Source organism: Dermacentor andersoni, chromosome 6 (genome assembly GCF_023375885.2).
Source record: "Dermacentor andersoni chromosome 6, qqDerAnde1_hic_scaffold, whole genome shotgun sequence".
NCBI classification, from domain to species: domain Eukaryota; kingdom Metazoa; phylum Arthropoda; class Arachnida; order Ixodida; family Ixodidae; genus Dermacentor; species Dermacentor andersoni.
In genome coordinates, this window is record NC_092819.1 from 30,308,585 (window position 1) to 30,323,601 (window position 15,017).

General features: G+C 48.1%; 1 protein-coding gene across 1 annotated transcript in view; it reads left to right on the forward strand.

Annotated features, from left to right (window-relative positions):
* The first annotated feature begins 3,334 nt into the window (after positions 1-3,334).
* The window catches only part of LOC126521465 (uncharacterized), a 71,262-nt gene continuing 59,579 nt past the window's right edge, over positions 3,335-15,017 (forward strand). The window contains exon 1 of the mRNA XM_050170171.3: positions 3,335-3,982. Within this exon, the coding sequence (XP_050026128.1) occupies positions 3,959-3,982 (24 nt within the window). The 5' untranslated portion in view covers positions 3,335-3,958. The remainder of the gene's footprint in view (positions 3,983-15,017) is intronic.

Genomic DNA, 15,017 nt, shown 5'->3' on the forward strand with positions numbered 1-15,017 from the left:
AATTATGTACATCCATTTCCGGCTTCGCGCTATTGACTAGTCGCTCATAGCACTTCCGGGCGACGAGCGACGAATTCTAGATTTGCAGAACCGAGCGATCGCGCGACAAGACCGAGCGATCTGTTCACGCGATGGCCCGATCCGTCGCTCGAAGCCGTCGCTCGTCGCTGTCGCGCACAACATCGCGCTCATGGGGTTTAGCCTTAATGGTACAAACCCACTATGGGGGATAGGCCACGAATCGGGTCGTAATATGATTGAATAAATAAAAGAAATTGGTTGATAAATAAATAACACAAAAAATGAAAAATAAATATATAATTCAAGATGAAAAATAACCTGTGAATACACGAGATGAAGTAGTGATCTGCCTCCAACTAACAGCGTCCGCCTCTTCCTTTTTCTTTATTTACCGCTGAGTTAAAAGCTTTTCGAAGTCTTGTACATTGAAGCGAGCGATGTTTGCACATCACGACAGAGATCGAATTCGCTTCGTAGAGCTCGTATAGTGTAGAATGCAATGACGATTTCGACAGCACATGTTTTTCTTTTTTCGTTACATATACAGTTTTCAAAACGGAAATATCCTTGATCGTTACTCACACCGCACCGATACATGTCCGCATGTAGAAGCCCCAAGGAGTTCTTTCTTATGATTTTGATCACATACAATAAACGAACAAGTTTTATTATTTTGTTGTCCATGTTGTGTTTTTATGTTACAGAAGTAACAACATCAACGACAACAGAACAATCTAATAAAGAAATCTGCGTTTCAACTTCGGCAAATTGTTATAGTGTTTCTAGTACGAAGAAACCCACTTTCGCGGCTTTCTGAAACAGTATTTAAATAATGATTCTTAAATTGTACCCTAAACAACACCTGACATTTAGCGACAGCAGTTATGAATGACCATACGGCAGACAAGTTGCTGACGGAAAACATTCATTCATTGTATACGTAATGCTTGTTGACATGATTACAGCTGTTATCATAGGTTTAGGGTGTGGCGTTCTGATCAAGGTCACGACAAAGTCTGGCATTTCCAAATGACCACTTCGGCTTGCCTCGGTCGACAAGGCGCATCCTTGGGCTAAGAGGCGGACAATCGCAATATGCAAAGTGTCTGCAGGCAGTTATTGGAAAATTGCCACAACTCAACCGCTCCCGCGCCTGTGTATCGTCGAAAACACGTTAGTGTATTTTTGTGTTCTTTATTTTTGTATCGTCGCGCGTTCTCGCTAGTTATCAGTTTTCCTCAGGTTTATAAAAGAAGTGGATGTTCAAGAGCTGCCTAGACAAAAAAGAAAAGAAAAAAGAACGGTGATCAATATCTGCACCAGTTAGTCGAAGAGGTGGAAGAAGCATTTGACTTCCCTTTCGCGCTTTGGTCGTTTTTAACAATATTTTTTTCATCAATATGGTTACGATTCCAGGACCACCTTCCGCGGCTGACATGAACGTTTTGTGAACAAGCACTAGCATTGCCAATTAAAAATTATGGGTTTTTACATGCCAGAACCACGGTCTGATTATGAGGCACGCCGTAGTGGGAGCTCCGGAATAATTTGGACCACCTGGGGTTCTTTAACGTGCACCTAAATCTAAGTACACAGGTGTTTTCGCATTTCGCCCCCATCGAAATGCGGCCGCCGTGGCCGGTATTCGATCCCGAGACCTCGTGCGTAGCAGCTCAACACCACAGCCACTAAGCAACTGCGGCGGGTTAGCGTTGCCAATGGGCAGCTGTGTGCGCGTAGTAGTATGAGCAGAACAGACAGTGAACTTGGAGCTACAAACGCCGAGAGTTTTCCTTCACTCTCATGCACCGCCGAGTTGCGACGCCTGCAAGACCATCCGAGGAGGTTCAGCGCTTTACTATCGCTTTTATTGCTTCGCCATTCTTGCGACACCGCCCGATTCTTGTGTGTACAGGTATTTCCAGCGTGCAGGTTTAACTACGTCATGATTAACCGAACTAGCTCACCAGCACTACCAAAGTTATTAACTTAACAAATAGTGTTTTTTTATCGTCCAGAACCTGCACAGTGGATTACGAGGGACGTACGGCGTGTAATGGAAGGATCCGGATTGTTTTGATCACCTGGGGTGCTTCGAAGCGCACCTTAATATAAGCACAAGATTGCTTTTTTTTTTTTTTTGCATTTTTGCTCCTTTGGAATGCGACCTCAATGACCAGGTGTCGAACCTACGACCTCATGCTTAGCGGTGGAACGCCACAGTTACTGAACCACCGCGACGGGTGCCACTAAAGTATTCGAAGTATATTCGAAGAACTTCGTTGTATGCGAGCACAGCATATATAATCACCTTAGCTATTACGATGGGGGCAGCGGTTCTGAATTATAAAGAACTACGAGTAATGTTTTGAGGCTGGGAGGCTGTATGAGAACTTTCTTCGTTGCTGGGGGCTGGGATACGGACCCGAGGGGCGTTGTGGTGGAAGGAGAGACTACGAGGAGCGGAGGTGTGGTTAAAGTGGACGATATGACCCGACCTTTCATCATTTTAACACCTCCGTGTGGGGCGGGGTAGTGAGTGGGTATAGAGACCACTGTGAGACAAAACTTGCCTTCGCCACCGCCGACGTGCTCTAAACCTTGTCTTTCGCAGCATCTGAAGCAACCCATCACATCCCAGTGATTACCCTCCCTGTGCCTTCCACCCGCAACAAACGATACGTTATGTGTTGTTTCGCGAACAACCTTTCGACTAGCCGAAAAAAAAGGAAGAGAAACAACTGAGCGCCTCCCACTCACGCGAGCCCTGCAAAGCTGCGTCTTCACATTGAACGCTTAATGTTGGTGATATTCTCTCGAGATGACGCCACCTTAAAGGGTTGCGCATTCCATTGCAAGCGATGCCGCCTTAGAGTTACACAGCTTTTTTCAGGGGTCTGTAACTACTCCGTAGCGTGTTTTGCAAGTGAAACGTTGCCCCCCGACGTGCTGCTCACCAGCCTCACGAAAAACTTCCACTCTAGGGCGGAAAACCCCTTTGACCCCTAAAACTGTAATACGGGGTTACCGGCGTAAGACTTATCAGCGACGAAGAATGCGCTCGCCTCCTTTCATAATAGCCGGCTCGATGTAAACAGACGAAGGAAGAGGGGGGAAGGCGATGATGCGAGTGCAAAGCTGGTAGTTGCACGAGGCTGCTGCAAGCAACACACACCCGCCCATGAATGTGGTACCCTCTTCGTTCCGCTTGGAAGGTGGTGCGTACGCCGTGCGCGTTCCGTAAGCACGGCTAATGAGCGCGTTGGATCAATTGGCAGAATGACTGCGGACGCCTTCCCCGCACCACGCCGGCACAACAGAACGCGCAGGCGAAGGGGCTCTGACGCAGCAGACAAAGCTGTGCTGCGAGACGCCGGCATTCGCAGAAGGGGTGAACAGTCGGGAACTGCGGAGCAAGCGAAGAACAAGCAAAACGGCCCGGCCCACCCGCCGGATGAAACAAAAAACGGCGCTAAAGAAAAACAGAATAAAGTAAGGGCAGGGGAGCTGCGGACGACCGCCGGCAGCGAGCACCCGCGAGCAGCAGGAGCATCCCTTTGCCTTTTGATGTATTCCGGCACGGAGCATCACGAAGCACCAACATGCGGGCGAGTGAAAGCAGGTTTGGGAATTCCCGATGCTCGACGAGCGTTCGGGCTGGCATGGGCCGCGTGCGTTCGTAGACGGCGCCGTCGTTTTCACTGCTGGCCGCGTCTGGATCCGCACGCTCTCTGCCGTTCGCTGCGTGGCTGTGCAGGAGTTGCGGGGGGGCGTCGACTGCGGATGGACGCGCGCTGTTGCTGCTGTTTGACGGGTGCAGCCTGCGGACGTAGTTGATCTGCCCGCGCCTGGCGCTTGGACGTCGAGATCGACTCGCCCCTCGTCGAACGACGTCGCAGGTTGCCGGATCGCCGATCCGCGTCGCGAAGAAGCAGCGATGGACCGCCCAAGAGGCGCCCAGGTGGGACGACATCAGCAGTATTATTGTATTTTTTTTTCACTGTGACAGTGGATGGGGAGGATCATTTGCAGAAGGGATTACAGGTATAACTAAACTAGAATTGGCGGTGTGAAAGAGACAGCAAAAGACAGGTGGCCCTAGTAGAACACAGCGGAGTGCGATGCCTACATTGACCAGTTGTAAACGTCAGCACGCCGTGTCATATATACAAAAACTAATGCAAGGGAACTTTTTGGATGAATATAAGAAAAACAATGTATTTAAATTCCGCAACCAACGCGTCAGGTTGGTTATCTTCTATCTCGCTTGATGCAAGACCTGCGAGGAACCTTTAGTGATATCAGAGTAGTGCAAATAGGGGTAGGAGGGTGGGAGGATACTGACGTTTTGATCAAGGGAACCACTCCCCCCGTTGCGTCCATTAGCGCCGTGGACGACTGTCGGGCGGGCGTTTGCAACATGGCCTTCTATATGCGGTGACGACGAGCCGTTGCGGAAGCCACCTGAGCCGCGTGCTCACTTTTCCTTCAGCGCGCGTCGACGCTCGTTGCGTTTCAGCGTGCAGATGAGCCTCGTTACCTTGGGTGACGGGAGCAAGCTTGACACCCTAACGACGTAACGAGAGTGCTTCTGCCAGTCAAGGAAGGACGGATGGCCATAACCACGACACTGGCGTTTTCCAAACGCAGTGGATGCTTCTCCCTTAAAAATAAAAAGAAATGGACAAGGTGTGACAGAAATTGTCGTGTTACGAAACAGGGAATGCAGGCACAGGTGACGTCTTTCGCACGTTAGTCTCGACAGACGGATGCGCGCATGCGGTGTCGGCGGGGCTTTTTCGGCGTGGCAATTTCGCCTGCTTTTGCGTCGTCATGCCGTCAACTGCCGGACGACGACATGTTCATGGCCTCCATTTTTTCCTTTCATCATCGCATCCGTTTCAAAACGAAAAAGACTTTATCAGTACTTACCTTTCTTGTTGGCTGTCCGGCCTATTTATTATAAAAGAAATATAAAGGAATGAGAAAATAGTTGACAACTAAGGCACACAAATGACAGAGCGGCTTTTATGTCATGTCTTCTTCATACCTTAACTGTCAGTCATTGTCTCATTTGTGCGCCGTTTTTCCTTGACAACAAGAAGCCACGCTGTAACTATATTTTCTTCGTGCCTCAGGTGTCAATCGTGTCACTGTCGCACTTTGTTCCCTTAAATGTGCTCGGCGTAGGAGGCGCAAGATGCCAAGGCAAGAAGGAGACTTCTAGAAGGTCGTGATGAGTACTGGAATTCGCTCCTGGAGGTTGTTTGATTGGCATAAGGCAGCAACGAAAGAAGGCAGTGCAATTTGCCTTGACCTTCGTGCCACATGTGACGGCATTTTCCCATTTGCAACCGTCAGGTTGACTCGCTTTTAAGCGTTTTCAGCGCCACTTGGGAGTTAAGTTGGATAGCCCCTCAGTTGCGCCTTTTGGAAGTCGCCTCCCACATGCCCCCTCAACTAGAATAACGTCTCAGAGTAGCGATTGAAACGCCGATAAAAACGAGCTCGCCTTGATTCGAAAGGTTCCTTGAAGTTGAGAGTGTTACAGCAGAGAACTGCCAGTCTGTTACCCATTCGTGAGAGACGGGTTCTGCTACCTGCGGCGATCGCGCAAGGTTTCGAAACGAGCGCCTCGATTGTCTGGACAACCTTGCATTCTCACATATTTGCACAAGAATCACCATTACGTGCAGTGCGTGAGAAAGCCGTAGCACTATGGATGTGCGAGGGCCTTGCGCACGACGTCGCCGTTTAATTGCTGCTCTTTGACCGCACGTTGCGTTCAATACTTCCCGCCGTAACTCCGCGCTATAGTTCCGTAAGCCGTTCGCCCCGCTTGTTGCGGTATGCTCCATGTCCTCTCGCTTTCTAAGGTTAACAATGGAGGTCGACCGTGGGTCCTTTCTCTGGGATTCTTCATTATTTCTTGCCCGTTGTTTTAGGGGCCTTCGTTGTCTGAACCAGTGGATGAGGTGCAGATTTTTATGCTCCGGTGATTGGCTTGCCTATCACCTTCGATGGAACATATTCAGCTGACGCTCACTAGCCTTTCACCGCCGTGGACGAAACGCACGTGTCTGCAGTGATGACGCGACGGGAGGACATGTCATTGAGCTAACCTCGAATAGGCTTGAAACACCTCCGGCAAAGACGCCGCCAAGGAACGACAGCCACGCCGAAAGGCCATGCCACGCGCCTTACTATATAGGGTTGACCGGTGGACGCTTTAGTGCACCATCACCATGCGCCATCTCGTTCGCTTCGAGCAGAGATTTGGTGTCGATAGCGGGATACGTTCCCGCGTTCCTTAACCTGGTTGCGGCTACGAAATAATAGCACGTAACATTTAATTATAGGCAACGAAGATCGCTCGGTGGCTATGGCATTGTTTTCTTGAGGACTAAGTCGTCAGGTGGATTCCCGGCTGAGACAGTCGCATTACGATGGGGCGCAATGAAAAAAAAAAAAGAGAAAAGGGGAAGAAAAGCACACTTGAATACCGTGTGTTTGATTTAGGTTAAGAGGGGTTAAAAATGCGCGACACAACGAAGACAAGCGATAGAAACACAGCACACCACGAGCGAATTGACCGGCCCCAGTGAACACCACTGCGCTCGCGTGGTGTGTTGTTTCTATCGGTTGTCCTCGTTTCGTAGCGCAATTTTAACCTCCTTCAAGTACGAACCAACTAGCCCTCAAGAACGACCTACTGAAGATTTACGTTAAGGAGTTTCGAGTGGTAAAAATTTATCCTGAACCATTCACTGCGCTGTTTCTCAGTTTCTTCGTGTTGCTTTGTGACACGCCATCGTCGTTTAACTAGGCCGCCTTAAAAGCCTTGTTTACGCTGTGAAAGAAGACACGCACGGTTGACTGGAGCCTATCCTTAAATAGAAATACTAACAGCTAGAAATAACAGTTAGTCCAATTCATGATAGATTAAGCTGCATGACCACCTGTCTCATGGAAATTTGTGCAGCGCGATATTTCATGTAGCCGGTGCGTCTAAGGTATGTTTTTTGATAAAACAACGTGTCTGACAGTCCGTTAATACAGTGACCATGCAGAGCGGTGGGAAAGAAGTTGTATAACGCGAATATGCTATCTGTTGATGTGTACGTTCCTAGGCGTAGGTCTTGCTGTCCTTTGAACTTTTTTTTCCTTTGCTTTGTTAGCAGCGTAATCGCGTTCCTACCTATAGTGTGATGAGTACTTGCTGTAATAAGGATATTCCAAAGCCGAGATTGTAGCCTTATTTACAGGAATTTCAGCGTCGTCATTATAAGATCTACATGGTCCTCCACGTTCAGGGGAAACACCTGATGAGTATTCTTTGAGGCAGTGCAACTTAAACATTTCTGAAAAAAGAAGATAAAGAAAAGAGGGGGCGGAGCAGAGAGAAGCCTTCTTAATGAATTGCGGAGAATTCTGCCGGCATGTACGTAACCCCCTGCATGATACTCTGCGCGAAGAAATAAATCGGGGTCAGAAAGGCGTAGGAGGAGGAGAGCGGGAAAAGAAAAAAAGGCTAGAAAAGGTATGATCCCTGCATATAAACACGTAAGACAAAAGTGACTGTGTTGACGTAAATAACGTAGAGCTTGTTAGTTGAGCTAAAGCCTTGAAGAAGTGAGAAAAGGAAATGTAAAGCTTGACGTTGCTTTGAAGAAGAACGCGTAAGACTTAGTAAGACTTTAGTGTACTTATGTGACTCGACTTTGCGTTACTGTGGTTTGATGTTGACCTTTAGTTTTAGTTCTTTTAACTGGATTCTTTTTGATATCGCTATGTGAAAAAGAGTGACTGGCGCCAATTAAATGCGACATCTCCTAAGCACCACATAATAATAATAATAATAATAATAATAATAATAATAATGATAATAATAAAAACAAGATCGCTTGCTCTAGTGGTTTTTGGGAAGCAGAGTTCACTCTATTGAAATAACTCCTTTAGTCTCAGCAGAAAGCTCGACATTCCGACAATCTGCGGTTTCTAACGCTCCACGGTTATCACAGAAAGGGCTGATGATTAGCCCAAGACGGCACAGGCAGCTGTTGGCGAATGCGGCGCTCAGATGAAGCCGTTGATGCGTTGTCTCAAGGTGACGAGGAAGATGGTGTGCAAGACTTGACTTTAAAACGGGGTGAGTTGGTAGCGGAGAAAGTGACGCTGATAAAACTGCGAATTCTGCAGGCAGCAATGGCCAATAAATGCGCCCACGCTGAAAAGGAATTTTTTTTCTGGTTAATTTACAGAGAGATAATTAAGCAGTCCATATAACTCCTCACACAGTTATTTTCTATAAACGAATGGTCAAGCGACAAAGCTTGATTTCAAACTTGAGTCTGTGGGTATTGCCTGATGCATACCATCTTCAGCGTGTAGCAAGACAGACGAAACCCTCGATTCAGCCAACACTATTTACTTGCACAACCCCATAGGGTGTAGGGAGGCGAAGCCAGTCCGACAACTCGCCGCGACGTGCAGGCCTCGTGTTTATAGACTCGCCCGCGAGAATCGCACATGTGTGAATGCATGCACATCAAGCTCTCAGATAGTGGCGATGACCCAGTTCAATAGGTCTCCACGGGGTGGCCTTCTACATCTGCTGTGAGAGTTTTATATTAAAGAGGTGCTTCTCCTATGATTTGAGGAGGCGCAGGAGGTGGACGGTGCTAACTCCGGATGACTCCTATACGAGTTTATGAAACCGTGCGCGGTGTAGGGGAAATGCTTTCGAATTTGACGCTGGGACGCATAAAACCCAGGATGACTACCTCTAAATAGTGAAGTCGACTGCCAGCAGCGTGAATAAATTCAATGTCCGTGTATTGTGCTAGCTGCTATCGCCGCCTGTCAATTGTTACTCAGCTTCCTTACGCAAGTTCGCTCTATGAAGTGCGTTTCCTTCAAGTGGCACCGTCAGCACGTGCCTTCCCGACCTGCATGCTCCCACTTTCACTCCACAGCAATGGGAGCAAGCATAACTATTTGCAACGGAGCATTAGGTGTCATGTATACGATGTTGTACGTTTCGTTTTTATGAAGCAGTAACGAAGTGTAGTAAGTAAATAAGGCCTAAAGTGACTAAGCCAGTTTGCGTTAGTAGTATTTCTCGGTGTACAGTCTTCTTTTGTAAGAAACTTCACAGTTTTGCTTACTCAGTATACACACACTTCAGGGTTGATTTCGTACCCATGTGCGCACTGCATGAATACGTGTCTGTTAAATTAAAACATGCGAGAACAAACGCAGAGGCTTTTCCTTTAGGCGTTAGCATTCTTGCGATTATCAAACGGAGTGTGGGGGGTTTGGTCTCTCACTGCGAATGCTAAGAGACGGAATGTGGTATACACACAAGACCAGTCGGCTTATTTAGCCCTCTGTACTACCCCTATAAAAACTGCGCTGGTGACCAGCACTGCTCTCTATGGAATCTCGCAAAGAAGCAACAAACGGCATCTAAATACTTACTACAACAAATATATGCGTTGGAACGCGTAATTGAATTTTAAAGCAGAGCTTTCCGAACTTTATTTCGCGATGTTTGGCGTGTGCGCTCGGATGGTTTCGCGCCAAACAATGTCGGCCGATCACAGAGGCAGTGTAGTAGTAAACTAGGCTGATCGTGGAGACAGTGCAGTGAGAACTGGGACGGTCCCGGAGATGGTGTAATCAAAAGTGGGCCGATCGTGGGGACACCGTGTAATCCGTGGTCGCGCGGGTCGCGAGGTGGAGGTCACGTGGTGTAGTCGCCGCGTTTAACACTACTCTTCACATGTGTTGTGCGCTTCTCCTTGCTTCGACCTTTATATGGTTTGAATTTAAAATACCACCCAGCGAGTTTTCAACGGATTTCGCAGAAGTTAACGCTGTCTTTGCCAGTCATTGTCCATAGTTTCTATCGCAATTTTTTCGCTGCGCAGTCATCCTCCTCGGATAGCCGATGTCCACGCTGGCATGTATTCTGCCGAGCCTGTGTATAAGCACACAGATAATCTCACGCTGACTTCGAGCTGGCAGCGCTGCCTATTCCCAGTTAAGTGCCAAATCGAAGGTATCGGCAACATGATGTCGCAAAGTTTTAGCCTCTTACCGCGAGCATACCACGACCACACACGCGACCCGGCGTTCTGGAGATGCCGCGAACGGCCCTCCGGCAGTATCGACAGTGTTGAACACGCGCATTTTGCGGCTGCAGAGTGCTACTAGCTGCATTGACGCTTTATGAAGAAGTTTTCAACAATTCATGGTTGGGAAAAGAAGAGAACAAACGAGCCTTACAAAATTGTAAAAATAAAGAAAGGAAAACGGCGACGTAAGGTGTTCGACGTCCTCTGTACATTCGGCTGGTTGCCAGATTACCCTTCTATGAATATTTTGTTGACTGAAAGTCGGTGTAATGTCCGTGGGTGCTTAACGTTAAACTTGGCAAGGTATAGAAAGCCAAGGCTTTCTTTAGACGGAACCGTTAGGGAAAGCACGCTCCTCTTTATTTTAAACTTCTTGGTTGATTGAATTGCGACGGAACCGGCTTTATTTCGGTGGCAGTATAAGCAAGCTCTTGCCCATTAATCTAGCCTGTTTGCTCTAAGGAAAACGTTAAAGAAAAACTAGAGCCAACAGAAACGTAGTAAAACTCCAATATTTACTTCCTATCCTATCCTCCACTGCTGCTTAGGAGAACGCTGACGCATGAAGCCCTCGCTTTACGTTATTCGTTCTCAATTATTATTATTTGTTTTGCAAACATGTACTCTTGACAGGAAAGGGGAAGCAAGGGACGGGCTGGCAACTGCCGCCGGAAGGGTCACAATGCCTGCCTGCTCTTCAGAAAGGAGCAGACAGAAACATAGAAGTGGAAGATAGGAAGAAGGGGAGGAAAGAAAGAACAAAGTGTCAAATCTGAAGGATTAAAGAAAAACACACACAGTACAGATCACGCACAGTAGGGCTGGTCACTGCAGGTTACGCTACTAAATAATGTTAAAGTAGAAGGAACAGTGTCTGACGTCCTCTCACTCGAAAACGGAAGTAAGCCACAAACGTCAACCTAAGGTAGCTACTTCTAGAAAGGTAAGGAGAGCGCTATGAGCCTGATCGCGTCGAGAAGCGCAACAATTGGGGTACCAACATTCGTCGAGTGCCGTACACCGCAGGCCAAGGAGATGATAGCCCCCTCATTAGCGACGTGCACTGCTCAATGAAAACGGCACACTCCGATATCAGGTTCTCAAACGAATGGAACACTCACGCGCTTGACATTGCCTGTGTTGTAGAGCACAGTTCTCGAGTCCCTTCTGCTCACTCTGTCTCGTTGTTATTATGATTCGCTGAAAACTCCTTTCCTTGTAACATAATCTTTCCAGCTATCGTCCATTCCTCAAGACAAAATATCCCCCGCAGCAGAAAGGTTTGCGTTGAGCTAGCGCAAGAATGGCATCGAAAGGCGCTTTTCAGACGAGAGCTTCGAGTCTATTTTAAGAACGCCGCTGGCCGTTTCAACATGTAGCTTCTGCGAAACCTACAAGGGTCGCCATTGATGACGGCCGGGCACCCTGCCACCGCAAGTGCTGCTACACGTAGGGCTCGCGATGTATATTATTATTTTTTCCTTCTTTCCATGGAAATCTTGAGATTCAGTAGTGTGCGATAGAGCCCTTCGTTGTTTGATCTGTAAGTGCGAGAGAGAGCCGCGCCTTAAGTCAGGCCGGCGAAAAAACAAAAGCCCCACCCCCTCGTATGACGAAGCGCGAACCCTTGCGCCTACCCGTTGTTGACATGGCTGTGCCCGGAATACGAAATCTGTGTGATGAAACAGCGGAGGCGAAAGTTATAAGCAGCCGCCGCTGCTGGCGAAACGTGAAAAGGGATTCCCTCCGACCTCGCCCACTGTCGTCGCATACATTAAAATGTCTCCGAGGTTCGCTCGATATAGAAACGGCTCGAGTTGTATCGCTTCTTTCCTGCCGTATGCGAGCTGGGCTACGCGCTTTGGTTTTCACAGAGATAACGTATTATCACCGCTCCGGGTATTTAAATGAGAACCGGAGCGTCGGTGTTGGGTGGGGTTGTAGATCTAACTCACGGTTTCGTTTTTTCTTAGGTTATGACCTGCTAGGTCAGTTTGTGAGTGGTAAACTAACCGATAGCTTTCCTGTCTTGTTTACTCGGTGTTCATGACTCACCCTGACTTTGAACGACGCAGCAGATGTCGTCGACTCCACGTTCACCACGCGGCAATCGCTTCCACTTCTGTGCTTCCGACGTGGCGGACGTCAGTTGGCTTCAGGCCACCTGTTTCCGAAATGCTTTTCCGGTCAGCTGCAGCAATTTACAGAACATGGAAGCAGCAAGAAGAAAATTTACTCAGCTTCATCTCAGCGCATGCATACTGGAACATAATCGTGTGATCTGTATATATCTGGACACGGGGTTGCATTTTTCGATCTAGCCTGCGCATCTAAAGGCCTCGAGTGTACTTTATTTTATTCCTTTTGTAAACTCATATGTCCAGTAAATTCTCGCAGACAGATTTTACGTATGACTGTGTCCATGAATCAAGTTGACCTGCTGGAGCTCAAAAGCAGGGAAGCATACTGCGTTGCTCGGCAGCAACGTCGAGGTGCGTCGTTCTCTTCTGCGTGGTATTCCCTGCTAAAGACAACTTTGATCACTTTCCTGGAAACAGCAGGCAGGCGACAATTCATCCTGCTTGCGATCAGGATATCTTCAGGAGTACATACATTGTACATTAACCTTTCACCCGCCACAGTGAGAAACCGCATAAGCATATGGTGATTTGCCGGGACACCCCGCATTTGCCACAAACGACCCAACACAAGAGTTACAGAGAGCGACACGCGACCAAAGTGTGCAATCGAATTTCTCGGAATGCCGATCCCTCCTTTCGGGGCGCCCGCGGGGTGCCAGAAAAGAAGGATCGCTGTGCGCATGCGCATGAGTCGGTCACGCTGTAACGCGAGGCATAGAAAGCGAGGAACACTGGCGGCTGGGTTACAGGTTCTCAGAATAGCGCGCTCTTGACTGTGGGTCAATGTCGTGAGCAGGGGCGCTGCAATTTGGCCAGGAAAGAAAAAAAGGGGCGCCGGCGCATCCACTAATAGATATCGCTTCCGCGCCCAACATGGCCTCGCGTGTTCTACGTCGGTATCGTTGTTCTGCCGGCCACGGCCGATGTCGGATTACGACTCTCGCTTTCAGTAACCGACGGGGAAACGAGAGACGGAGCCGCGGTCTCGGTGTCTTCCTCTTCGCAGGAGGCTGGCACAGCCGCTGTAACCATAACCGCTTGCCGAATCAAATCAGTTTTGCCTTCAACCACCAGGAAAGAACTGGACAGCTGAAAAACAAAACAAAATAAAAAACCGATATACTGCCACGAGTAGGTTGACGGGGCTACTGGCGCTGAGATGCTACAGTAGTGGGATGGCGCAAGAAATTGATTTGGCTTTTACTTTATGCGGACATACGTACAAAGTAACGCAACATGCCCATGCGTGTGGTTGCAATAAGACACAGCCGTAGCATGCCTCCCGACGAGACCTGTTACACTCTGTGTCACAGACTACATAGACATCAGTGGGTGCGCAAAACAGAAAAGCAAAGAAATATACCTGCACACATTCACATCAGCCACTGTAGCAGCTTCCGAAGGTGGAGCACATTACAGAAGTGACGAAATTTGGCACACGGCCCCGTGGCAGGGCTCTGTAAGCGCGCATATAGCTCTCGAACGCTCACTATATTGAGGATCACTATGTCTGTCCATCTCTTGGACTTGGGGACGGCAAAAGTTCTACGCTGGTCTCAGTGTGGCGGACCAAGGACAAAGGCAAAGTCATGGCTAGCCATGACTTCGCTTTGGGTGCCTTAAAAATGAAAACTAACATCATGCGTGGACACAAAAGGGAAAGTTTCTTTCTCTTCGCTTCTGTTATTCATCGGTTGATGTGGAGAGATCGACGGAGAGGACACCTCGGCTAACCCATTCCTCTGTTATACAACAACAACAACAACAGCAGAAAAATAATGGCGACACCAGCACCGAAAGCACTGGTGTCTCTACGTGCAACAGTGCTTTCGGTGCTGGTGCCCGTAGAGACATTCTTTGTGGGCTTGGGTTCGTTTTATTATTTATGACATTTTTCTTTCTTTTCCTTTTTATTGGTGCTTCAGTAGCAAAATTAGTATTTTGGGATAGCCACTACAGTGAAGCAGCCTACCTTCCCATGTATCTACACTAAAATTGAAAAAGAAAAGAGAAAGAAAGAGAAGATTCACTGTAAAAAGCTAATGATGCCGCAAACAGAGAGTATACTTAACGTCTCAGAGAGAGAGAAAGAGAGAGCAAGGAGAGGAAAGACAGGGAGATCAACCAGACGAGCGTCCGGTTTGCTACCCTACACTGGGGGTAAGGGAAACGTGGCGTAGGTGCTCATCATACAGGTGTGCAAAGCCTTTATGATATGCGTGGTGCTGGTGAATGCACATGTTTAGGAGCGAGAAACTTTCTGGTGCAACATTTCTTTCTTTCCTTTTTTGACTGTCAGTCGCCAAATAAGAGATGCGTCGTAAAAGAATATTTCTGGCTTCAGGATGCCGCCTCTTTTCACGCGTCACCGCCTCTTATTCCGGTGTAGTTCCGTTGCTGGAGGTGTGCCGCGAGTGACGACGTAGTGTGACGTTGAAGAAAACGTCACTGACGTCACACAACGTCCGTGTCGTCAAACCATGCCCGTAAAAGCCGCTTTTCTTGCCTTCGTCTGACTGGGTTGATTTCTCAGACCTTGCATACGTACCATTACCTTAGGTGTAAGTTCTCGCTATGTTCACAATGACTATTGACATCTTAGGAGACGTACAAATGTTGGTTGATTCTAAAAGATTTCTACCCTCTCGGTGGTTGTCGACCGTGATACGGGGCCACATATTGCTGGTTACTAAGGGATTGATTCGGCCGAGTTGGT